The 26,223-nt window shown below is 36.6% G+C and overlaps 1 protein-coding gene and 1 long non-coding RNA gene across 7 annotated transcripts in view; both read right to left on the bottom strand.

The window, feature by feature from the left end:
* Nucleotides 1-26,223, bottom strand: part of EIF5B (eukaryotic translation initiation factor 5B) — a 104,160-nt gene that overhangs the window by 40,882 nt on the left and 37,055 nt on the right. For 5 of the 6 annotated variants that reach the window (XR_016395335.1, XR_016395334.1, XM_089922658.1 and 2 more), the window contains 12 exons: nt 23,964-24,250; nt 14,752-14,859; nt 14,466-14,576; nt 12,058-12,125; nt 11,354-11,495; nt 4,183-4,314; nt 3,586-3,768; nt 3,280-3,441; nt 2,639-2,770; nt 1,367-1,498; nt 1,183-1,259; nt 897-1,061 (listed from right to left, as the gene is read on the bottom strand). Coding sequence is in view for 4 of the 6 variants with exons in the window: in XM_089922658.1 (XP_089778784.1) it covers nt 897-1,061; nt 1,183-1,259; nt 1,367-1,498; nt 2,639-2,770; nt 3,280-3,441; nt 3,586-3,768; nt 4,183-4,314; nt 11,354-11,495; nt 12,058-12,125; nt 14,466-14,576; nt 14,752-14,859; nt 23,964-24,250 (1,699 nt within the window). In the remaining 2 variants the exon portion in view is untranslated. The remainder of the gene's footprint in view (nt 1-896; nt 1,062-1,182; nt 1,260-1,366; nt 1,499-2,638; nt 2,771-3,279; nt 3,442-3,585; nt 3,769-4,182; nt 4,315-11,353; nt 11,496-12,057; nt 12,126-14,465; nt 14,577-14,751; nt 14,860-23,963; nt 24,251-26,223) is intronic. The other variant, XM_089922656.1, reaches the window with a different exon arrangement.
* LOC149747672 (uncharacterized) lies at nt 14,865-23,957 on the bottom strand. Its single transcript, XR_016395336.1, has 2 exons — nt 16,843-23,957; nt 14,865-16,744 (listed from the first exon to the last, which is right to left on the bottom strand). It is a non-coding gene; the product is annotated as an uncharacterized LOC149747672 (long non-coding RNA).

Here is a 26,223-nt window from a genome sequence, read left to right on the forward strand (position 1 = left end):
ATGTACCTCAGACTGAGCTGTCCCTCCCTCTGGTCACGCTGGTCTGAGCCTCCACCACGTCCTGCCTGGACTACGGGGGCCTCCTGACAGGCTCTAACCAGCAGCCCCCTAAACCCCGCCTGTGGCCTACGGGGTCCTACAGGATATGGGTGCTGCCAACTTCTCTACCGCAGCTCCTGCCACCCTCCCCGAGGGTCACTGTGGCTGCCTCCACCTCTGAACACGGCCCTGCTGGCTGGTGGTGTCCTTCCACCTGACACCTCACGGGTGTCTGGGCGGCTCGCTTCACTCTCCCCAGCTGAGCTGCCTCCCCACCACACTATTAACCACAGCTCTCCTCGCCTTACCTAGGCCCTGCCCTGCTTCATCCTGCACTTATCCCAACTTCTCATGTGTTCTTCACTTGTCTTCCCCTAAGCTCCGAGAGGCAGGGACCTGGTCAGGTCCATTGACAAGGGCTCCCCTGCACCACAGGCTCTGTCAGGTTTGCTCGAGGAATGACACCTGCCAAGGAATGCCTCGCCTCCTTTCGTTTTCTAATTTTCCACACTCTCACGGTGTTACCTCCATTCCATGCAACCCCAGATGAGGAACTCCAGCAAGATAAAGTCCCCAGATATAGCAACTACTCACCCATTAACGCAACCTAGGTCTGCCAAGTTAAAGAAAATTAAAAACTAAGCAGAAATGTTACAGAGAGGATTGGTTCACACACTGCTAGAGTGTCTCAGGTGGGCCAAATCTGTGGCGTATAAGACACCACCTGAGGATGCAGCTTCCGGGAGACGAGCGAGTGCCACGCTTCTGTTGTCTACACACCTGGCTGGTATTTGGAAATCCTCAAATAATCAACTTTATTACCAAAGATCCAAAGTAGGTAAAAATCACCAACTTACTTAAATTCTTCTTGTTTCTGTTTCTTGTAGTCTTGTCTATATTTCGTAAAGGCATCAAATAAATGATAAATAATTTCTGCACTAAAAATTCTAACTCCTAAACCGTCAGCCATTTCTTGCGCATCCCGTTCAATTCTCACATCAAAGGCCAAAATTACTGCATACCTAAAGGGTTAAAACACATCAAAGATCATTCAATGAAACACAGACCATGTCATAACAGTTCTACTAAAATAAAATAGATAGGCAACATAAAAGCCTTTACAGCAGAAGAGAAATTACTTACTGAGGATCATGTTCCAACATCACCGAAGCCTTCATAACATCTTTTTTATGGACTGGACCAATGTTAATTCCTGCATACTGTAAAAAGGGAGTTTCCTAGTTTAACTGCCTGTGTTGGGTAACAGGAACAGCGCCATAAACTATGCCGACCACTGACTCTCGTGGAGTCAGGTACCATTACTTACGGGCACTTCTGATGTTTTCAGAAATTCAAGGAGAGCTTCCAAAGATCCCAGTGTAGATGCCTGGACGTAGACTCCTTTCTCTTCTAATTTGATGGCATTTAGTGTCTGCTTTAACTCATGGATCAGTTCATCCTTGAAAAAAGATTACATTTGACGAGGTTATAAATACACCTCTATCTCAGCAGCCTAGAATTAAACTGTTCCTGTTTTTGATTAGGTGTTCATCTGAAAATAAGAAACCAAGGCTTAGGACGGGCAAGGCATGGCAGAACCTGTATGGGAAAGGAAAGAGAGATTTGGCGGCCATAACTGAGCTGTATCCCACTTCACCTCTGTCTATGTTAGGTTTACTAATGTTGAAATATGTTTAACCTCTGCACCACTTGGCAGAGTAGATGGGTGAATGAAATGACGTGATAAATAAGAATCTTCTAAATTTAAATAGTACTACATGAATGTAATATGTTACAGTAGCCCAAAGGTATTTAATGATGAAATACCCTAATCTCAGCAGCCCTTTACTCCATCATCACTCCTTTGAAGGTGAAGAGATTTTTGACCAGAAGTAAGTAAAACCACCATGTCGATGCCATTAAAGATGCACAAGTCCACCCATACTCAAGACTGGCCACAGGGATGCCTGCCCTGTTCTCATAGGCCCTAAGGGGGCCGATTCCCTGGCGACAGTGACTGGGTGCTGCCTAAAGAATAATGGTCCCAGCATAGGACAAGAGCCATGTGCTGGGAACAGTGGTATCTTCTCTTTGGGAAGAGAATAAATATGTCTCAATGTTTGCTTCTGTGAAACTCCGCTGGGCTCATGTGTGCCATCTGTTCCTGAAAATAAGCAAACAGGCTTTAAAATGACTCCTAAAACCTAGTAAGAGATTTTTTTAGTTCCATCTATATAGCTGAGTATCTTAAAAAAAAAAAAAAGGAATAAACTTCTTCTAGCTTCTGGTTCATTTTTTATTTAAATAAAATGTTCTAACTTGAATATATATAAGTTATCATTTATTCATTGATTTCAGGGTTAATTTCTATCGTTTCTACTTACATTTGTCTTCATTGTTCTTTTTCCAGTTTCTTAAGATGCTAATCATGATTATACAAACTGAAGTAATTTAAAAGCATCAACTGTTTGTTAAGAGACCACCAGATAAGTCTTCACAAAGACAAAGATGCCCATTTTATTCATCATTCTTAGTGTGTGCTCTACTGACACAAGGTACAACTCAAAACAGCTTTGGAGGAAAAAATAAAATAACTTACTTTAAGAACTGGGATTTCATCTTCTTTATAAGCCACGAGGAGGGGTAAACCAGCCAATGTTTTTTCCAGGTCTTTTCCAAGAATCTTTACCCCCTGAGCTGCTTCTACTTCTTTATGCTTTTCATATTGGTTCTACAGAGATCAAAACATTTGTTATCACGTTTATTTGAAAAGTGGTTAGTGGTAGAAGACGATGTAAGACGATACTGTCATGACCCTGGGACAGGGAAAGATTTCTTTAAACTAGATACAAAAAGCAATAAGTGCAAATGGAAGACTGATAAATTCAACATTAAAGTTAAATAATTCTGTTTCTCAAGCTACTACAGAATGAGTAAAAAGACAAGTCACAGAACAGAAGGTGCATACAAACCAGTAACATACTAGTAACTAGCTACCAGTGTAGAACGAAAACAATGTACTTTTGATTTTTATGAGAAACTTAGTTGGTAAACAAGGACTTTCACACATCTCTACTCTGATGGATGGTCCCTCCTGTATGAAGACACCTAAAATAAAACCAGTGAAGGGTGTGTGTTGTGTATTAAGCCAGGTGGCTCTTGAAGTGAGGAAACCACCTCAGTAGAATTTTTAAACACTGTGCAAGTCCACACGTGCCAACGCTTACCACCCTGACTTACCTTTACTCTTAACTCCTTCATAGGAGGAGGTAATAGGAGGCCTCGAATCTGAGTGACAATGGGCCCTTCTACTCCGGGAACAATAATTGTATCTCCTTCCTTCAAACGCCCGTTGATCAATATTACATCTATAGTGGTGCCCATTCCTGGGAGAGCCTTAACCTAAGAGACATTTATTGCAAAGGGAGTGAAATATAGGCTACAATGCACCATGTTGAGATTAAATCTAAATTAGTAGACATCCCCACCCAAGAACCCTGTTTGGGGGTTGGTGGGGGGAGGAATAAACTGAAAAGCTGACAGTACCTCCATCACCTGTGCTCTCAGCTCTTCACAGTGTGCAAGTCTCTTATTCAACATGGTCTGAGTTAACTCGACAAGAAGGTAGATCAGACTTCCCATGCCATCACCAGTATGTGCAGAGGTAGGTACCAAGGACACAAAAGTGCGGGGATCTTTATTCTCATAAAACAAAGCTGCGTTCAACCCCTAGAGACATAAAAAGCAAAGTCATTCCCACAGGCCGAGTGGTGGAAGGAGGTCTCCAGAACAGAAATGACTAACTAGAAGCTGGATGAATAATGGCTCTTCATTCTGAAAAATCCTCAAAAACACTTAGATCATGTATATTCTGGAGGTATTAACCATATTGCAGAAAAGTAGTTTCTTTCCAAGTCAATTTGGTTTTTAAAAGTTAAACATTCAGACTACAAAGAGAGGTCTTGAAATAAAGATTTTAAAAGGAAAAGGGAGAAGGGAAAAGAATGAAAATGCTAATTGCCATTAATAGGGGAACAGAACCAGTATTAATGAAAATAGTGACTTAATTATAAAGACAATGTAAAAGACGGAAAAAATATTCTATGATATAGTCTCTTCGTAAAGAAGGGAAAGCTTTCTTACCTGCTGTGCAAATTCCACAATAATAGCCTTTGCTCGCTCCTCAAATTCATCTTTTGTATTCTTTTTCTGCTTCTTTAAAGTAGCAGCCACATCAGAGTCGGGGCTCTTTTTCCAATCATACAACCTATCAATCTGGAAAAGTATTTTTCATAAGAAACATCTCTAAAGCATTCACAACACTCAGGAAGTTAATTAAGCTTAATTTAAAAGCTCCAGAAAATTCCAAATGTATATCACACATATCTGGAAGAGTGTGTATTACTTTCATTGTACCAAAAGCCCCTCACAGTCTGCTCAACTGCATCCCCTCTTAAATTTGAAGTGCCACACTGCCTACCAGCCTCCAACCAGTTCATGAGAGGCTGCCATTTCTTGCAAAAGATGAAAAACTAGAATTATCCTAGGAACATTAACATATGTTGGAATTCCAAAATGGTTATGTTAAGTAGTATGCAGGAAAAAGGATTAATTACAGCCAAGTACAATCACCAGGAAAATGACATGAAAAATATAGAAAATAATCTATTTTCCTTCACTTTTCAAAAGATGATAAATGGGTATAAAGAAGATTATTTAAGAGTAAAAACAAACAAAAAGGCATAATATATTGGCTCATTCTAGGGTGATAATATAAAAAAGTAAACCAATCTGAATGCTATCAAAAAGGAAAATCAGTAGGTAGAAACAGACCCAGAAATGACAATGATGGTATATAATTAGCATACAAGGGCCTTCAAATAGTTATTATAAATATATTCAATGACTTTAAAGGAAAAACATGTAACTTGTAGAGCTAAAAAAAAAATATATATATATAAAATATGAAATGAAAAAAAAATAAATCACTGGATGAGCTGAAGCAAATTACATATTGCCAAAGATCAGCAACCTTGAAGATAAAGCAAATAAAAACTATCCCAACCAAAGCAGGTAGAGAAAAAAGGATGGAGAAAAGAAAAAACTTCAGTCACTATGAGACAATATTAAGAGAAGTAAAGTCCCAGAATTCTATCAAGCACTTAAACAAGGAAAGAGTAAGAAAAGAGAGCAGAAAAATAACTGCACAAGTAATGACCAAGAACTTTCTAAGAAAGTCAGACTCAAGTGGGATAAATATAAAGAAAACTATTATATAATCTCACTGACAAAACTCTTAAAGAAAAAGTCTTTTTAAAAGCAATCAAAAAATTCCACATTACATACTGGGGAACAAAGAATGAGTAGAGATAAAAGCCAGAAAATGAAGATGATGAAGGAAAAAAATATTTTTTAAACCTAGAATTCTATATCAAGTAAAACTATTCACAAAATATTTCGACCTAAATGATAAATAAAAACACAGTATGTCTAAGCAGTGCTTTTAAGCATACCTTTAAATGCTTATATTAGAAAAGAAAAAAATATCTGAAATCAATCATCTAAGCTTCCATCTTAAGAAACTGGTAAAAGAACAATGAAGACAAATGTAAGTAGAAAGAAATGATAGAAATTAACCCTGAAATCAATGAAATACAAAACAAACAATAGAGAATATCAATAAAACCAAAAGCTGGTTCTTTGAAAGACACAAATTTCTATACTGACAAAAGTAAAAAACCTAAATAACCTAAACTTAACTTAAATTCCATGCTGATGGTGCTTTACTAGTGAATCCTATCAAACACTTAAAGAATAATATCATTTCTACACAAACCCTTTCAGAAAACAGAGGAGGAAATACTTCTCAACTCATCTTAGGAGGCCATTACTCTAATAGCAAAACCAGACAAAAGATATTAAAAGAAATCTACATACCAAAATCACTCATGAAAATCTCCCCCCCAAAATTAGCAAATCAAATCCAGCAATATATGAAAAATATATCATGACCAAGTGGGATTTGTTCCAGTAACGCAAGGTTGGTTTAACATTTAAAAAATCAATAGTAAAGAACAAATGGTGCTGGAACAACTGGATGTCCACAGGCAAAACACTGAATACAGACACAGACCTTACACCCTTCACAAAAAAATTAACTCAGAATCGATCACCTAAGTGTAAAACACCAAACTCTAAAACTCTTAGAAGATAACAGGAGAAAACCCAGATGACCTTGGCCACAGTGATGACTACGTAGATACAACACCAAAGGCATGATCCATGAAAGAACTGATGAGCTGGACTTAATTAAAATTAAAAACTTTTGTTCTGTGAAAGAGACTCAAGAGAGTGACATTACAAAGCACAGACTAGAAGAAAATATTGGCAAAAAAACACATCTGGATAAAGGAATGGTATGTAAAATATACAAATAACTCAAAATTCAACAGTAAGTAAACTAAGAATCCAATTTGAAAATGGGCCAAAATACTTAACAAAAAACACCTCACCAAAAAAGATATAAAGATGGCAAATACATACATGATGTTTCGCACCTTTTGTCACCAGGAAGATACGAATTAAAACAGGATACCACTACACACCTATCAGAATGGCCAAAATCCAAAGCACTTACAATAGCAAATGCTGGTGAGGATGTGGAGTGACGGGAACCCTCATTCACGACCGGTGGAAATGCAACATGGTGCAGCCACTTTGGAGGACAGTTTGGCAGTTTCTTACAAAACTAAACATTCTTACCATACGGCCCAGCCATCGTGCTCCTTGTTATTTACCCAGGAGTTGAAAACTTATGTGCACATAAAAACCTGCACACAAAAGTCTACAGCAGCTTTATTCATAATTGTCAAGACTTGGAAACAACTAAGATGTCCTTCAGTGGGTGAATGGATAAATAAACAGGTTCATCTAGACAATGGGATTATCATTCAATGCTAAAAGAAATGAACTATCAAGCCACAAAAAGACACGGAAGAAACTTTAATCCATATTACTAAGTGAAAGAAGATAATCTGAAAAGGCTACATACATACTGTAGGATTCCAACTATATGACTACTCTGGAAAGGGCAAAACTATGGAGACAGTAGAAAAATCAGTGGTTGCCAGTGGGTGGGAGGTGGGGGGATGAATAGGCAGAGCACAGAGGATTTTTAGGGCAGTGAAAAGGCTGTATAATTCTACAATGGTGGATACATATTATGTTACATTTGTCTAAACCCACAGGATGCACCACACCAACAGTAAATTCTAAGGTAAACTACGGGCTTTGAGTGTGTCAGTATAGGTTCATCAATTGTAGCAAATGTACCACTTGGGTGGGGTATACTGATAATGGGAAAAGCTATGAGTGTAGGGGGGCGGGGGGTATATCAGAAATCTCTGTACTTTCCCCTTAATTTCTCTGTGAATTTAAAACTGCTCTAAAAAATGACATGTTTTTTAAATAGCAACAAACTTCTCACACCCTCAACAACATGGATGAAATCACAGAAGCATAACGTTAAATGTAAAAAGCCAGACACAAAAGAACATATTCTGTCAAATTTGATTTACATGAAGTTCAAGAAACAGGCAAAACTAACCCATGGGCACAAAATTTGGAACAGTGGTTGCTATGAGGGGCTGGGGATTGACTGGAATGGGGCATATCGGTACTTCTCGGGTGATGCAAAGTCTGATGTCTTAATTTGGGCTGTGTAACAAGGATGTATATACATTTATCAAAACTCAATTTCACACTTAAGTTCTGTGCATTTCACTGTATATAAAGTTTACCTCAATTTTAAAAATAAGGATATAGCAAATTTACAGAAAGCATAAAAATATTTATGTCACAGCTTTTCTACCTGGTAATAATAATTAACCTGTTTTGAACCCTTACTTTGATCAGATACTAGTCTTAACACTTGACATGTTTTATCGCCTCTAATTCTTACAAAAATCCAGTAATGCTCTGTTTTGCAGGCAAAAAGAGGCTAATTAAGGACCCTCTTTATACAGTTTGAAGTGCCAAAGCCAGGATATGAACCCAAGATTCAAACCCTGGAAGCCAAGCTCTTAACCACCATCCCACTCTGCTAACTCAGAGCTCCTAGGATGTAGTTTCTCTGGAGACAATAACGAAACTAGAAAGAGCAAGTGACTAAGGTAGTGCCTGCAGAGGAAGAGCAGACTGAGATCCTGTTAGACTGTCATCTTCACTAGAAACGTTCTAGGAATGAAGAGCAAATGGAGATTTCCAAGATACAACGAAGACTGCAATCTTAGGGTCACCGTGCCTGCTTAATCCAGATTTGCCCACCACTGGCAAATCCACACTCAAGTCAGAGGTCAAAAGCATAGGCCTGTAGAAAACTCCTAAGGGAGGATGTGTCTGTGTTTGAACAAAGGAACTATAACTTTAGAAAATAAATGAAGATTCGAAAATGACCTTCATAAATTAGAGAAACTGGATTAAACACAAACAGTTAAACTCCTAGAAGAAAACAAAATTAACAAAATGAAGTGGAAGGAAATGGTCTACTAGGTGTGTACATTGTATAATAAAAGACTCGGAAACGTATAAGCTCAAACTGAATTAGAGCAACCCATGAAATCTTCTCTCTCCAAAGTTAATACAATAGTTGGAAGTAATACATGCCAAGTACCCATTACCTACTAGGCACTCAGTAAATTCTTGTTATTGCTATTTAACAGGATTCATGACTTAGAAATGAGAGAAAACAACCCTATCTCTGCAACTGGTACAGATCAGAGCTTAATGAGAATTGTCATCTCTCCTTTAAAAAAAAGTGACAAACTTAGAAAGGGTTCAGTTTACAAAGGTCTTCTAGTGAAGCTGTGGCTGGGAAGAAGGCTTAGTGGTCAGTCTCCTCTAGATCTGTCCAAACCCACAGAGTATACAACACCAAGAGTGAACCCCAATGAAAACGATGAACTCTGGGTGATAATGATGTGTCCAAAGGAGGTTCATCAGTTGTAACAAATGCACCTCTTTGGTGGAGGACACTGGGAACGGAGGGGGTTGTGCGTGTGTGAAGACAGGGGTATACCAGAAATCTCTGTACCTTCCCCTCAGTTTTGCTGTGAACCTTAAAGTGCTCTAAAAACAATAAAGTCCTGATAACAAAAAGTAAAGCCCCTCACCCCCACAGCAACAGCAATTCACGCTTTTACCGAATAAAGGAGAAAAACCACATAAGCATATCAAGAGATGCAGAATGAGCATCTGACAAAAATCAACAACCATTCCAGACTTAAAAGAAAAAACAATACTAAGCAACCTAGGAATAGAAGGGAAATTCCTCAGCTTAATAAAGTGCATTTACATCTGACATCATACTTAATGGTAAGTATGGAGAAGAAACAAGGATGTCTGTCACCACTTTTATTCGACATTGTTCTAGAAGGTCTAGTTAGTGCAATAAGGAAGAAAAACATTTATAAATTGATAAAGGATACAGATAAGGGAAAAAGTGTAACAGTTTTTATTTGCAGATAACATAATCACGTATATAGAAACTCCCACCCGAGATACAAAAGCTACTAGGCCTAATCAGTGAATTTAAAAGGTCACAAGATAATAAAACTGTAGCATATTGTCAAGACAAAGTAAAGTAAAGTAAAGTAAATGTAGAGACAGACATCATGTTCACTGATTGGAAGGCTCAATTTTGTTAAAATGTCCATTCTCCCAGAATTTATCTACAAATACAACCCCAATAAAAATCCCGGAAGGAAGAAACTAACAAGCTGATTCTAAACTTTATATGGAAATTCAAGGACCCTGAAATAACCAAAACAATTTTGAGAAATAAAAAGTTGAAGAACTTAACCACCACCTGTTTTCACGACGTTATTATGAACCTGCAATAATCAAGACAGGGTAGCAGTGGCACAAGGACAGACATATAGGTCAATGGAAGAGAAAAGAAATACTAAGAACAAACAGGTACCTACATGGTCAATTAATTTTCAACAAAGACTGCAAAGTAATTCAATGGGGAAAAGAATAATCTTTTCACAAGGGGTTTTTGAAGTAGATATACATTTGGAAAAAAGTTAACCTTGACCCTACCTTACACCATGCACAAAACTAACTTAAAAACATCATAGATCTAAATGCTGAATATCTAGAAACACTGGAGAAATTTTTCATGAACTTAGGGTGGGAAAAGATTACTTATATAGAACACAAGCGACAAATTATAAAAAAAAATAATTTCTCATAAATTGATTTTGCTAAACTTAGAAGTTTCTGCTGCTCTTCCAAAAACCTCATTAAGAAAATGAAAAACTAAGTCCTTGACTATAAGAATATATCTGCAATACACATAACTGACAAAGGACTTCTATTGACAATATAAAGAACTCTTAAAACTGAATTAAGACAACTAACAATCGAATAAAAATGAGCAAAGGATTTTGAATAGATACTTCAGAGAGACAGAGATGGAACAAGTACATGAAAAGATGTTTGATGCCATTAGTCATCATGGGAATGCAAATGAAACCAGTATACTTTGGCACTACACACTCATTAGAATGGCTACAGGTAGGGTTAAGTGTTGGCAATAATGTGCAGAACCTGGAACTCTTCCAAATTGTGGGTTAAAAAATGTAAAATGGTACAATCTCTTTGGGAAAATGTGTCATTTTCTCATAAAGCTGAACATATACCTACCATATGACCCAGCAATCCTATTCCTAAATATTTACTAAAAGTAAAGGAAAATAAACGTCTACACAAAGACTTGTGTAAAAATGTTTATAGCTGCTTCACTAGTAACCTAAAAATTGTAATCAATCCAAGAATCCTTCAACAGGTAAACGGATCAAGTGTTAAGATGTATTAGCCAGATGATGAAATGTTACTGAATAATAAAAAGGAACAACCTGTGACCTATGCAACAACACGGATAAATCTATATTAACATGAGTAGTGAAAAATGCCAGACTCAAAAGATTATACACTGTATAATTCCATTAATATGAAATTATAAAACAGGCAAAACTAGTATATGGCGGCACAAAGAAGGCTGGTGTGTTTGGGGGTGCAGAAGGGGCACACTGACTGTAAAAGAACATGAGGGAACATTCTGGGAATATGGAGGTAAGTCTATATTCTGAATGATGGTGGTTAAATGTGCATATAATTTTGTCAACATACACTGAACTGTACATTTAGCGTTAAGTGCATTTTCTTACATGAAAGTTATACTACATTTTTTTAACCACAAAAAAATAAGAAGCATATTTTCACAACTTAATTTTTCAGAAGGAGAGCTTACCTTATTGAGTGCAACAATGAAGGGACATTTTTTAGATTTCAAAAGGTTGATAGATTCAATTGTCTGGGGCTCCAAACCATGCATAATATCAACAACTAAAATGGCAATATCACAAAGAGAGCTTCCTCTGTTTCTCAGATTACTGTTGGAAAAGAAAAAGATGTATAAATAGAAATCTTGCAATTAATACTTTTATTTTAAAAACTTAAAATTTTAATTTCTTTGTAAAACCTAAACAAAAAAGAACAAAATGAAGTACATGCATTAAATTCAAGTGCCATTAGCCCTTAACTTGCCAAATGCTTATCTGACAGTGAATTGACATCAGTTGGAATGACTTAGTTCCAGAAGTTACTCCATTATTTCTGCCAATTTTACTGACCAAGTTTTTTGCGCTAAGGAACATGGCCAAGAGGTAACAGGACAAAATTCCACCTGTAATGGGTTTCATAGGAGATAGACCAGGTATGTATTAGGATTTGCTCTTTCAAAGTGGAAAAGACTTCTCTCTACAAAAAACAAGTATCCAAATAAAGTACTACTAAATCAGTGAGGCACAGATGAGGATTGGCAGTTACAGGGAGCACAGACCTCAAAACAGTACCCCAAGATTGGGACTAGTTAGAGCTCCTCACTCACTGAACTTTGAGACTTAATGGTTTCAAGCAGTTTGCCTGATGACAAAAGACACAAATCATTCTTACCTGAAAGACTCATGCCCCGGAGTGTCAATAATCAGCATTCCTGGAATCCGTACATTCTCTCTATTAAACTAGAAAAGGTGGGGGAAAGTGGAGAGCTTAACAAAGCCAAAACAATGAAAGCTTCTTTACAAAACAATTATTCTGCCATGAAAACTTCAACATCACTTCCTTTTCCAAATGAACTGTTTTAAAACTGTTTCAACCAGCAAAGCACAACAGTTAATATTTTCATTAATATCAAAAGGAATTTTTCAGAAAAAAAACTGAAATGAGAAAATATTCCCCTTGTTAAAGTTATATAACTGATGCAGTCTAAATCTGAACAGATTATTAGTAAGTGACATAGTAAGTGACAAATGACAGAGTAGTCCTCCGAGAGTGATTATTTATAAAAAGCTGACACAGAAGAAGAGGTTCTCCGTATCTGGAAAATGTATCTGGTCCAATTTTAAAGCAATTCTAAACTCTGAAAAATATCTCAAAGCATGTTTTAAAGAAAATTTACCACATCAACTTAAAATATTAAAGAATAAGTTCATACCCTGCTTTATTCAAATACTATCCTCAACACTTGATTTTCTGGACAAAAGCACACAAATGAATGGAAACAACATTACAACAAGCCAGATATGGACGTCCTCCTTTAATCTAAAGAGTAGCACTGACCAACAAATCTCTCTCACACATACACACACAAAACTTTTTTCTTTGCTTATCTATACTTTTGTCAATCTTCAAATGATTTTCCAAAATCTTATCCAGTGATCTAGGTCAAAATGATTCAAATGCAGAACATTTCAATTTTGCATTCTGGTGGTCTCAGATCAAAATTCACCATAATTATTTCCACTTCGCTGTCTGGAATACAAACAATATAATTACAATTGCCATATAAAGGTTATCCTGAGAACTTTCATACAGGCCTAATAAAAATCATGCTTTTTAACTATGTGCTAAAATAACACCAGATTTAGAGTCTGGAAGCTGGTGGAATAAGCTGTTATAAACTCCCCAGTGACTAGCACAGAAAAGTAACAGATAGAAACAACCAAAATAAAATTTAAATTACAAATTCAGAAAACTGTAATTCAAGAAAACTGTCCTAAAATAAAGATTTTAAACTACATACTGAAATGGAACACCATGTAACTGGAAAACTGACCCAGAACAACCAAAAACAAGATGCAAAAAGACTACATAACTTATACGAGGATGAAAACCAGCTTGTAATCAAACTTGCAATGCTTTATGTCAGAAGAAATTGGAGTAACAGTCAAGATACTTAAGGAGAGAAAATGTGAACCAAAGATTTTACATGTAGCCAACTAACTTTCCAGGATGAACGCCACAAAGTAACTCTTAAATATTTAAAAAACTCAAGTAATATTATTCCCATTACTCCTTCTTCAGCAATCTACCAGAAAACAAGGTGCATAAAACAATTTCAAACACACAAAACAAAAACTGAGTGATAAGCTCATAGACCCGTTCTATACACAGAACTGAGACTAAATAAGGAATGAAGAGAGATACCAGCATGTAATAATGTGCTATGTGTTACATCAGACAGCACTAGAACCTGTATCAAAAAGACTCAGAAGCCAATCACTGGGCAAAGATGGAACTATCTCAGCACAATAATAACTGAAATGGATTAAAACACGGTAAATAGGGACTTCCCAGGTTGCGCAGTGGTTAAGAATCCACCTGCCAATGCAGGGAGCACAGGTTCAAGCCCTGGTCCAGGAAGATCCCACAAGCCGTGGAGCAACTTACCCTGTGCACCACAACTACTGAGCCTGTGCTCTAGAGCCCACGAGCCACAACTACTGAGCCCGTGCTCCACAACAAGAGAAGCCACCGCAATGAGAAGCCCATGTACCACAACGAAGAGTAGCCCCCAGCTCGCCGCAACTAGAGAAAGCCCATGAGTAGCAATGAAGACCCAACAGCCAAAAATAAAAAAAAAAAATAAGAAAAAACACAGTAAATATGTTGAAATCCATGAGTTTATAATAATATAATAGCAAACCAAACCAATCACTCTTTATTTTAAGAGCTGGTTAATAAAGGTGAAGGATCAGGCATTTATTCTGCCTTTCCTCCACATCCCATCACTCAGTGACCAAATAGTAGATGAGAACTCTATAGAAGTAATCAGATAATGGGATTGGAATATCAACATTTAGAGATTACTTCACTTCATAATAGTGACTGCCTCTTGGAGCAGGAGGGAAGGAGGACTCCTACAACATTTAATGTTTTATGTCTTTAAAGATGGCGTGTGTTAATTATGAACGGTGAGCATATGGGTCTGTTATACTATTCTGTTCTTTTTTCTGTGTTTGAAATAATTTATACCTTAATTTTTGTCAGAGATTAAAACACATGAAATACAGTGTACTTACATTTTTAATCATCTTCGTTTGTTCATTAATAGCTTCAAGAGGAACATTGGTGGCACCAATTTGCTGCGTAATACCACCTGCCTCACCATCTTGTACATGCGTGTGACGGAGCTGGGATAAGATGGCAGATTCAGATTCAAATTTCAAAATGCAAAAAGAAGCAAAAGCAATAAGAAAACAGCAGCTTGTAAACAGAACTGCCCATGTGTGCTATGGTTTCTATTAGCTTTTTATAAGGTATCATTCACTTATTCAAAGTTATATATCAATGCACACATTTTCTTACTTTATCTAGAATTTTTGTCTTCCCTGTGTCCACATGTCCAAGTACACAAATAACAGGAGCTCTTAGCTTCTCTGTATTTACGTTTTTACTATGTTCAAGTCTCCGTTTCTAGGAATAAAAAAAAAAAAACACAAAATTAAATACTATTTCAAACCCTCAGTACCACCTTCCTTTAAATTATTTTGCCTTTGCAAGGGAATGCCACAACCTGCATACAGGTTTTGCTGCTTGTTTTGCTGCTTTAACTACATGTAACTGCATTTTACAATGTGAACTTTACAACCTTCGGACAAGGAGACACCTGTTTATAATAGATTTCTGAGCAGCACTACTAGTTATGAATAAGAATGGTGTAAAGTGTTGGCTCAAACTTTCTGAACACTTTTGCACATGGTTAATTTAATGGAATATAATGAATAGAAAAAGGAATTGATCATTTTGTCACACTTACTATATAGTACAACCTCTAACTTACGTGGAGGTTTACATAGAAAGAGGTATACACTAGCATTCCAACACTTTCATTAGAACTTAAGAATTGTTAAAAATTTTAAAGCAATATATTTCAAAACTGTATCCAGTGTACAAATGCTATGTCTTTTCAATTAGGACATGGTTACTGCAAGCTTCAGCCTGACACATCCAAATGACACTTCCTACCTTCCTAAGTAACCACTAAGCATGAGAAAGCCTGTCCTTGAACTACAATGTATTTACTGTATCATTTACTTCTAAATACTTCAGCTTTCTGAGAACCAAACAAAACACAAGCTAGCAGTTCCTCTTTAAAATGACAGCCTTTGAAGTACAGTAAAGCTGGCATTCAACTGAAATAACACTTTTCACAAAAAGTCTGAAGCAATGTCATTTACAAAACTATCACTATTTTCCATCTAAAGAACCGTTTTTCTAGGAACTCTTTCATTTCTACCACGACACTGATTCTTTCTATAGAAACTGTAATGAAAAGACATTTTGGAACGTCAAAAGTGAGACGCAAGTATTTACTAGCGAACAGTAGTACACAACAGCTTCACAACATGTATGACTCAAAAGCAAATGGGACCTTAGTTAGAACTTGATATGGTTGAAAACTGCCTTTCTCTCCCATACTTGATGAAATGCTGAAGTTTTCTGGAGGGCAATGTAGTATATATAGACCATGACTCAGAAATTCTACCTCTAAGTATTTGCTCTGAAGCAATGACAAGTATACAGAGATGTACAGGTGTACAACAGATGTACAACAGTTTGCTCACTGGAGTATTTATAATAGCAAGAATCAGTAACCACTTAATCTTTAGTGGAGGATTTCTTAATGAGGGTTTCCAAAACCCCAGGGCTGATACCTATCTGGTTGCATAGAATCATATAGGTATCCTATCCACAATGGAGAGTCTTACTTAGGAAGTCTGTGGTGAATGTCAGAAAATTATAGTATATAGCAAGGTTTCAGAACCATGAAGTGTGTTATGGACTGAACTGTATCTTTTCCAAATTTATACACTGAAGTCCAAACCCCCAATGTGACTTATTTGGAGATAAGGCCTTTAGGAGGTAATGGAAAGGTTAAATGAGGTCCTAAGGGTGGGGCCCTAATCCAATAGAGCTGGTGTCCTTATAAAAGAAAATCAAAAATCTTTCTCAGCACTTACAGGGGAAAGGCCATGTCAGGACTCAGTAATAAGGTAGTCACCTGCAAGTAAGGAAAAGAGTCCTCACCAGAAAACAGCCCTGCTAGCTCTTGAATCTTGAACTTCTATCCTCAAAAACTGTCAGAAAATAAATTTCTGTCATTTAAGCCTCCCAGTTTGCAATATTTTTGCAGTATTTTGTTGTGGCAGCCCAAGCAGACGGATACAAAGTTAAATTAGGATCCTTCTATAAAATGGAAGACAATATGGAGCTGTTAAAAGGTGTTGTGAGGCAGGACTTCTTAAATGATGGAATGAGGAGGCTCAGCAAGTCCTCTCCCTAAAAAGGAAAGATAAAACTAGACAAAATTGTTGAAACAGCCACTTAAAGACTCTAGAAATTGGCCAACAGCATATAACAAATTGAGAAACATTTAATTCAAGAAAATCTACTGACCATCAGTAAGAGCAACTGTGGAGTTTCAGACTGGAGTTGTTCCATCACACTCCTCTCACTCCCACAGCTGCATGGGGCAGAAGTGATATGAGAGAGGGACAGGGTCACACTGTAGGGCACTGCCAAAACCAGGAGTGACCCCAATGGCAAACAAAGAGATAAAACTAAAATCACAACTAGACTAAGGCCTTGATACTGGTGAGACAAGAGATAACCAGGAAGATCAGTCAGACATTTAACAGGGAGGCCTGTGGAACAAGACTGACAAACCAGGCTTTGATAAGATACTACTAATCTCTGGTGGTCCAGAAAGCTGTGCCCCTTACAAGGTTGTCAGAAGAGACCAAAGAGGTCCTTGGTCCTCTAACAAGCACTTAAAAAACGAAAACAAACAAAAACAAAGAAAACAAAACTGAGAAGAGGCATCAGCAGTTGCATACAACAGAAGCCAAAGACATAACAGAATTAGTCCACCTGATTCACTAGGCAAAAAAAAACAAAAACCCAAACTACCACATTTGTAGGAGCCAACAGAATTCAGAGTGGTCAACAGAAACTACCTCTGAGAGACCCAGATTTTGGACTTATCAGACAAAGACTCAAAAACAGGGAACCATGTTGAAAGAAAAGTGTGATGATGACTCATCAAAAGAGGACATCAATAAATAGAAAAAAAATTATAATTAAAAAAAAATAACTTGAACATTTTGGAGTTAAAAAGTTCCGTAACAAATTTAAAAATTCACTGAAGGGGCTCAACAGTAGCTATAACCTGGCAGAAGAAAGAATCAAAGAACTTAAAGACAGATTAATAGAAATTAAACCGGAATGAAGAAAAATGGACAGAGCCCTGAGAGATCTGCAGGATACTCTCAAGTGCACCAGTGGAGTTCCAGAAGGAGAGGAGACAGAGAAATAGGCAGAAAGAATATCTGAAGAAATAATGGCAGAAAATGTTCAAAATTCGACAAAAACCATCAATCTACACATCTAAAAAACTCAATAAACTCCAAGTAGGATAAATACAAAAGATAGCCACACCAAGACACAACCTAGTTAAATTGTTAAAAGCCAAGATCAAAAAGAAAATCTTGACAGCAAGAGAAAAATCACTCCCTGTGTAGAAGGGAACCCAAATAAGAGTAACAGCTTACTTTTAACCATAAGCAATGGAGGCCAGAGGCAATGCAGTAACATATTCAAAGGACTAAACAAGAGAAAAAAATTGTCATGCAAGAATTCCGCATGCAGCAATATTATCTTTAAAAATGAAGGTAAAATAAAGAATTCCCAGACTTAAAAAGACTAAGGAATTCACTGCTAGAAGATTAGCATGATGAGAAATAACACAGAAAGTTTATCAGGGTGAAATGAAGTGACACCAGATGGTAACGAAAAGCCACATGAAGAAAAAAAGGGTGATGGTAAAAGATGATTATATAGGTAAATATAAAACACAGTAAAAATTACCTTTTTCTATTTTCTTCTCTTAAAGGCTGATTTAAAAGGTAACTTCAAAAATAATTCTAAAGTTGTATGCTTGATCTTATAACAGATAAAGATGTAACAAATATAACAAAGATCAAAGGCAAGGCGAGGGAGGTACTGGAGCTATACTGTAGCAACGAAATGACACCAGCAGAAACTCAAATTCATAGGAAGAAATAAGGAATACTAGAAACGTTAATATTTAGGCTAATATTAAAGACTATCAATATATTTTTCTCCTTTCTTCTCTGAATTCCTTTAAAAGATGTAAGATCAAATAAGACATTAATAGCACCACTGTTTTATTGGGTTTGTAACATTTATAAACATAATATATGTAACAATAATACATAACATATGTAACAATAATAGCATAAAGGAAGAAGAAAGAAATAGATCTATATTGGAACAAAATCTTTTTTTAACTATAATTAAGCTACTAATAATAGAAAATAATAAGTTAAGATATATATTGTAATGCCTAGAGTAACCATGAAGAAAATAACTTAAAAAAAAAAGAGACATGCAATATGTAGAAAACAAATAGCAAAATGAGAGAAGAAAATTCCATCACATCTATGACAACTTTTTTCCTTTTCCTTTTTTTTTTTTTGCCCCAACAAGTGGCTTGTGGAATCTTAGTCCCCCAACCAGGGATTTAACCCAGGCCCTCAGTAGTGAAAGTGCAGAGTCCTAACCACTGGACCAGTGGGGAATTCCCCATAACTTTAAATGTGAATCAATTAAATGCTCTTAAAGGCACATTGTGTGACTGGATAAAACAGCAAGATTAAAGCACATGCTGTCAGCAAGAGACACTTTAGAGTCAAAGACAGACATAAACTGAAAGCATTAAGACTGAAAAAGACATACCACGCAAATGATAGCTATAAGAGAGATTCATGGCTATGTTAATAACAGACAAAAAATGTTATTAGAGACAAGAGACATATCTGTATCCTCAAGAAGATATAACAAGTATAACCACATACAAACCTAACAGAGACCCAAAATATATAAAGAAAAAACTGAAAACATTGAGGGGAGAAATAAAATTCAACAATAAATTTGGGAACTTCAATAGCCCACTCTCAATAATGGATAGAAAAACTATACATAAAATGAGCAAATGTATACAAAATTTGAACAGAAGTATCAATAAAACTGACCTAACTAACACCAGACCCACCAACAGCAGAATCCACATTCTTCCTAAGTACACAAGAAACATTCTCCAGAAGAGACCATACGCTAGAAGATAAAACAGGTCAATTACTTTAAAATGACAGAAACTATACAAAGTATGTTCTCGGACCACAATGGTCAGAATTTAGAATTAACAGAAGAAATATAAGGAAAATCCACAAATATTTGTAAATTATAACAATACACTTCTAAATAATGCATGATCAAAGAAGAAATAGTAAAAGTGAGATTAGAAAATCTGAGTTGAATGAAAACCAAAAAAAGTCAAAATTTGTGGGATGCAGCTAAAGCAGTACCTTAGAGGAGAAATCTGTAATTGTAAATGCCTATATGATGTGGAGAAGAAAAGAATGGTCTCAAATCAATTATCTAAGTTGTCACCTTAAGAAATTAGCAAAAGAAGAGGAAACTAAACCCAAAGTAAAAAGAAAATAATAAAGAACAGAATAAAAAATCAACTAAAAAGAGAACAAACAAAAATAAAGAAAAATCAATGAAACCAAAAGTTGGTTACCTTTAGCCAGACAGACCAATAAAAAAAAAAAAAAAAAAAAGAGGAGAGAAAGATCACCAAAATTAGAATCAAGAGGAGACACCGCTACTGACCTTACAGAAACTTAAAGGACTGTAAAAGGATGCTGTGAACAACTTTATGCTCACAACTTAGATGAAAAACAATAATTAGAAACTCAAAAATTACTGATAATGACTCAAGATGAAAAAGAAAATGACAATACAATAAACTGAATTAGTAATTTTAAAATCCTCCCCCCAAAAATGCTTTATTGATGAATCCCAACAAACATTCAAAACAGGAAATAATATAATCCTTCACAAACTCTTGCAGAAAGTAGAGATGGATGGAACACTTCCCAACTAATCCTACGAGGTTAATATTAATCTGAAATCAAAGCCAGAGAAACACATCTTAAGATAAGAAAGTTACTGATCCATATCCTCATAGGTATAGATCACAAATTCCTCAACAAAATATTACAAACGACATCCAGTACCATATAAAGAGGATTATATACCATGATCAAGTGCGATTTATTCCAGGAATGCAAGGTTGGTTGAATACCAGTTAACATAATACATCATATATCAATACAAAAAGGGAAAAACCCATCTCAATAAATATACAAAAAGTATCTATCATCCACTCACCAACAGAAACTCACCACAAACTAGGAAAAGAAGGGAATTTCATCAAACTGACAAAGGACATCTGTGAAAAACCCACTGCTAATACCACAGTTAATGGTGAAAATCTGAACATTTTCCCCCCAAATACTGGGAACAAGGCAAGTATGTCTGTTCTTACCACTTCTATTCAACAATGTATTGGTCTAGCCAGGGAAATAGGGCAAAAAAAGAGAAATAAGCAGCAGTAAGACTGGAAAGGAAGAATTAAATTGTCTTTGATAGATGACATGACACTGATTACAGAAAGTCCTAAGCAATCCATGAAAAATTACTGGAATAAAAAAATTTCAGTATAGTTGCAGGATACAAGATCAATCTATAAAATCAACTGCACCTTTATACTGACAATGGAAGATTAAATGAAGTGACTCCATTCACAAGAGCATCAAAAACAATAAATATACTTGGCAATAAATTTAACAAAAGAATCATAAATCCTATACTCTGAAAACTACAAAACACTGCTGGATGAAATTTTAAGAGATATAAATAAATGGAGAGACAGCCTATTTCCATGGATTGGAAGATTTAATATTAATAAGATGGTAATTCTCCATAAAATTAATCTACAGATTCAATGCAATCTCTATCAAAGTCTGAGTAGACTTTTTTCAGAAACTGCTCACCCTAAAATCTGTACGGAAAATCACGTGACCTAGGATAGTCAAAACTATCTGGAAAAGCAAGAATAATGTTGGAAGACTTACATTTCCCAATTTCAAAACTTACCATAAAACTATAGTAATAGAAAACAGTATGGTACTGACGTAAGAACAGATATACAAATGAATGAAACAGAACTCAAAAGTCGAAAAATAAACTCTCACATTTCTGATCACTTGATTTGTCAAAAATGACAAGGCAACACAATGGGGGAAGAGTAGTCTTTTAAACAAATGATGCTGGTTAAATTCATTAAAAAATGATGTTAGTCCCTTACATCACACCATACAAAAAAATTATCTTAACATAGAGTTAAAAATACAAGAACAAAAAGTATAAATTTTTAAGAAGAAAACACAGGGCAAAATATTCATGATCTTGGGTTAGGCATAGATTTCTTCAATACAACACCAGAGGCATGCTCTAGTAAAAGAAAAATTTAATAAACTGGATGTTAACAAAATTAAAAATTTATGCACTTCAAAAGAAACTTAAAAAATGAAAGGAACTCTTACAACTCAATAATAAAAAGACAAATTCCAAAATTTAAAAATGGACAAAAATTTGAATAGATGTTTCAACAATGAAGATTATAGGAATGGCCAATAAACATACAAAGAAATGCTCAGCATCATGGAAATGCAAATTAAAACTGCAATAAGATACACTACTTCACATCCTTTAGAACGGTTATAATGGAAAAGCAGACAGTAACAAGTATTAGTGAGGATGCAGAGAAACTAGAACCCTCAACTGATAAAAATTTTCAGTTGCAGAGCCACTCTGAAAAATAGTTTAGTAGTTTCTGAAAAAGTTAAACACAAATTTACCATACGATTCAGCAATTTCACTCCTAGGAACATATCCAAAAGAAATAAAAACATGTTTCCATGCAAAGGTTCATATGAGAATGTTTATAACAGTACTATTCATAATAGCCAAAAAAGTGGAAACTCAAATGTCCTTCAACTGGTGAATGGACAGTAATAAAATGTGGTATATTTGTGCAACAAAACACTATTTGTCAGTAAAAAGGAACAAAGTACTAATAGAGCAACAACACAGATGAATAGGCTTGAGTGAAATAAGCCAGACACAAAAGACCACATATTATATGATTGCATTTATAATGAAGTTTCCAGAGAAGACAGCTCTCTAGAGACAGAAAAACAGATTAGTAGTTGCATGGGGCTAGGAATGGGGAATGATTGCAAACTGGCACAAGGAATTTGTCTGGGGTGATGAAAATATTCTAAAGTTGAGTTGTGGTGATGGTTGCACAACTCTGTAAATTTACAAAATGTCACTGAATTGTACACTTAAAATGGGTCAATTTTATGGTACGTAAATCATATCTCAACCAAGCTGTTTAAAAACTGTTGAGCTAAAGAAGCCCATAGCATATTGTTATGTGGAAAAAAATATGCATCCACAAAATTTATTATCTAATTATTAATGAATTTTTTTTTTAACATGAGGCTGATAAACAGATTCATTAACAAGGGTAGTTCGTGTTATCTCACTGGGGAGTGAGATAATGGGGGAACTTTTACTTTCTGATTACACCCATTCTGTTTGTTTTTAAATCATCAAACACAGTACACAAACTGTCTCTCTTACACATAGGTATACAAGGGAGTTGGCCTGAGTAGGTGCTGTGGGGAAGAAGCAGAGACACGTGCAGGAGAAGGGAGGGGATCTAGTGGGTGGAGGCCAGAGATACTGCTCAACATCCTGAAATGAAGAGGACAGTCCCCCGCAGCAGAGAATTATTCAGCCCAAAAATGTCAACGGTGCCGGGGTTGAGAAACCCCAGTTTACAGTAACAGACTCTGTTAGTCCTTTAGAGATTCAGAAAATCTATTCCTATCTAGACTTTACAGAAGGAAAGGCAAATACTGATATATAGGTATTAAAACAAAAATTAAAAACTAGAATTACATATGAAAAGATTAAGAAAAGGAAAGCTAAGAACAGTTTTTAGCTTTAAAATAGTTTAGCATCCTCAAAGCAAACTAAAGTAGTTTTTAGTGTATTATTTATGCTAAGCTCACATAACTAAAGAAAACTTTCTCTTGAAGCCTAGTAGAAGTAGTAGTAGAAGTCTACCTCATTAAGTAGGCCAAACAGTAAGCTGGCTAGGTATGTGAACTTGACTAAATATTGATAGAAGCCTCATTAACCCACCAGATTTAAACAACTAAAGGGATCAGATGCCTCAGAATGACTAACCTAAATACATAAGGCAAAAACTCAACTAGAGGGCATAAGCTCAGAATACCTCTGTATACCGATAAACTGTCAAAGAGCACATTAAAATCTGGAGGAAAAAAGAAAAAAATGATGAAGCAGTCACCATTCTGTCTTAGGTAAGAGTGAGGTCCTTGGGTTAGACCACTGTTAAAGACCTATTATGTCTCCACAAAAACCGGACAAAGGTACCACTCCGAGACTGTATTTTTAAAAGTGCTCCTCAATAAAAGCCTTTAGTTGTATAGTTCTAATGTTCACAGAGGAGTGGGGAGGAAAGGAGGAAAGAGAAGAGGAAAAATAAATACCTCGATCCTCCGTTTTGCTTTGTCGTAAGCCCGCTCTTCTTTAGTTCGATCATCATCAGAGTCAGACTCAGATTCCGAGCTCACTTCTTTACTTGGCTTTTTAACTAATGTTTTCCCCACATCCTTCTCATCTGACACCTTTTCATCTTCTTCATCGCCTTCACTGCCTTCACTGTCTCCTTCTTCTTCCTCTTCTTCTTCACTCTCTTCGTCATCCTCCTCCTCCTCCTCTTCCTCCTCTTCCTCTTCAGGGTTTTCTTTTACTTCTATATGCACCGTGTTTCCTACTTTCAGGAAAAGAGATTTTGAAATAAATGAAAGTTAACAATGAGATTTCTATCAAGATAGAGACCTTAAAGGGAAAATAATACTGAACATGTACTAAATAAGGGAGTAACATTTTTTTTGGGGGGGGGGGGGGCGGTATGCTGGCCTCTCACTGCTGTGGCCTCTCCCGTTGCGGAGCACAGGCTCCGGACGCGCAGGCTCAGCGGCCATGGCTCACAGGCCCAGCCACTCCGTGGCACGTGAAATCTTCCCGGACCGGGGCATGATCCCGTGTCCCCTGCATCGGCAGGCGGACTCTCTACCACTGCGCCACCAGGGAAGCCCAGGGAGTAACATTTTAATACAGCATTAATTCCAAATTAATGTTTTTATACATCATAAATGCAAAGTGTTTGTCTACATTGCTACAATGAAGACTGCCATTTAACAGTAAAAACTTAATGCATTAACCATACTTCAGCTAACAAACAAGAAAAACATTACTAAGCTAGGATACAAGAGAGGACAGAAACCCAGGGAGGTGGACACGATGCCTAGTACTTTGTTCCCCCTGGGGTCACTTGCGGATCCTGGAGGAGGCAGCTGAAAAGCTATGCAGCTCTTAGTGGCCCCTCAAAGCTTAGGGGTCCAGGCATTGGGAGTTCAGGCCTACCAAGGATTTCCATGGGGCGAGGGAGATGGACACTGGGCAATACCCTTATTGTGGGGTGAAATCCTGAAAAACTGTACCGTAGCAGTAAGGATAAATGAGAAGTAAACAGGGCCTCCCCATTATTGGCATATCACCTCCAGATCCTCTAAATTCCACATGTGGAATAAGATGACTCTATATTGCTAGTTCACTCAGACTCCTGGTAGATGTACATATAAATTCTCTCTGGAGGAAGAAAACACCAACCTTGACATCAAATTATTTCTATAGTTGCAAACAATTGAGGAGAAAATTAATGAACCAGAACACAGATCAGAAGAAATCTACAATGAACCATGGAGACTCAATAGGTAAAAAATACAGAAAAGAGGAAAAGATACAGTGATAGAGTAAGAAGGTCTATCATAGGCTTAACTAATATCCCTGAGAAGAAACAGTGGCTCATAACACTGCAAAACTGATAAAAACATATAGGCAGAATAAATAAAAACAAAACAAACCTAGCCACATCATAATAAAACTGATGAAAACGAAAGACACATGAAAAATTTAGGCTGGTAACCTGACTTTTAAACAGAAACAATAAAAGCCAAGACAAGGGACTAATATCTTCAAAGTATTAATAAGATTACGACTAAGAATTCCTCATTCAGTTTGTCACCTTCAAGAATGAAGATGAGATAAATATATTTTCAGAAAAGCAAAAATGGAATGTCTCAGTAACAGATGCATACTGAAGGAAATTCTAAAAGGTATTCTTCAGGCTGGAAGAAATGATCCCAAATAAAGGTCAGAGGTGCAGGAAAAAAATGAAGCACAACAAAAGCTAAGAATGTGGGTAAACTTAAATATATACTGACTGCTTTTTTAAAAAAGCTATTATGGGGTTTAAAACAGAATTAAAATTAATGAGAACAATGGTATATAAATTGAGAATTGGTTAAATGTTGTTTATGTATTCTTTGGTCATTACATTGCCTGGAAAGAAGGTAATAGTAGACAGTGATAGTTCAAAGATCCATGTTAGGCCCAGTCGGAGGGCCAAGGAGCACTGGTCCGGGTTGGGCAGAGCGGGGGAAGGCAGGGTGCAGCCGTTGTGCGGCGTAGTCCCCCAACCTGCTGCCAGCTCTGTAGCCTGTCAGGCCCCAGCACTGTCTGCTGATCTCGGGCTGGAGCCATGGGGGTGCTTGGGGGAGGTTTAACACTAAGGGTATTCCCTATTGTGGCTTTTAAAGGTCTTCCATTTTCTCAGATTGCTTTCTTTTCATCCCTCCGTGCTGTTCCCACACCCCTGGCAAAGACCTACCTTTCAAGGTCCCC

This window comes from Delphinapterus leucas, chromosome 13, assembly GCF_059928025.1.
Source record: "Delphinapterus leucas isolate spDelLeu-1000000601 "Yukka" chromosome 13, BTC_Dleu_Yukka2, whole genome shotgun sequence".
Classification (NCBI taxonomy): Eukaryota; Metazoa; Chordata; class Mammalia; order Artiodactyla; family Monodontidae; genus Delphinapterus; species Delphinapterus leucas.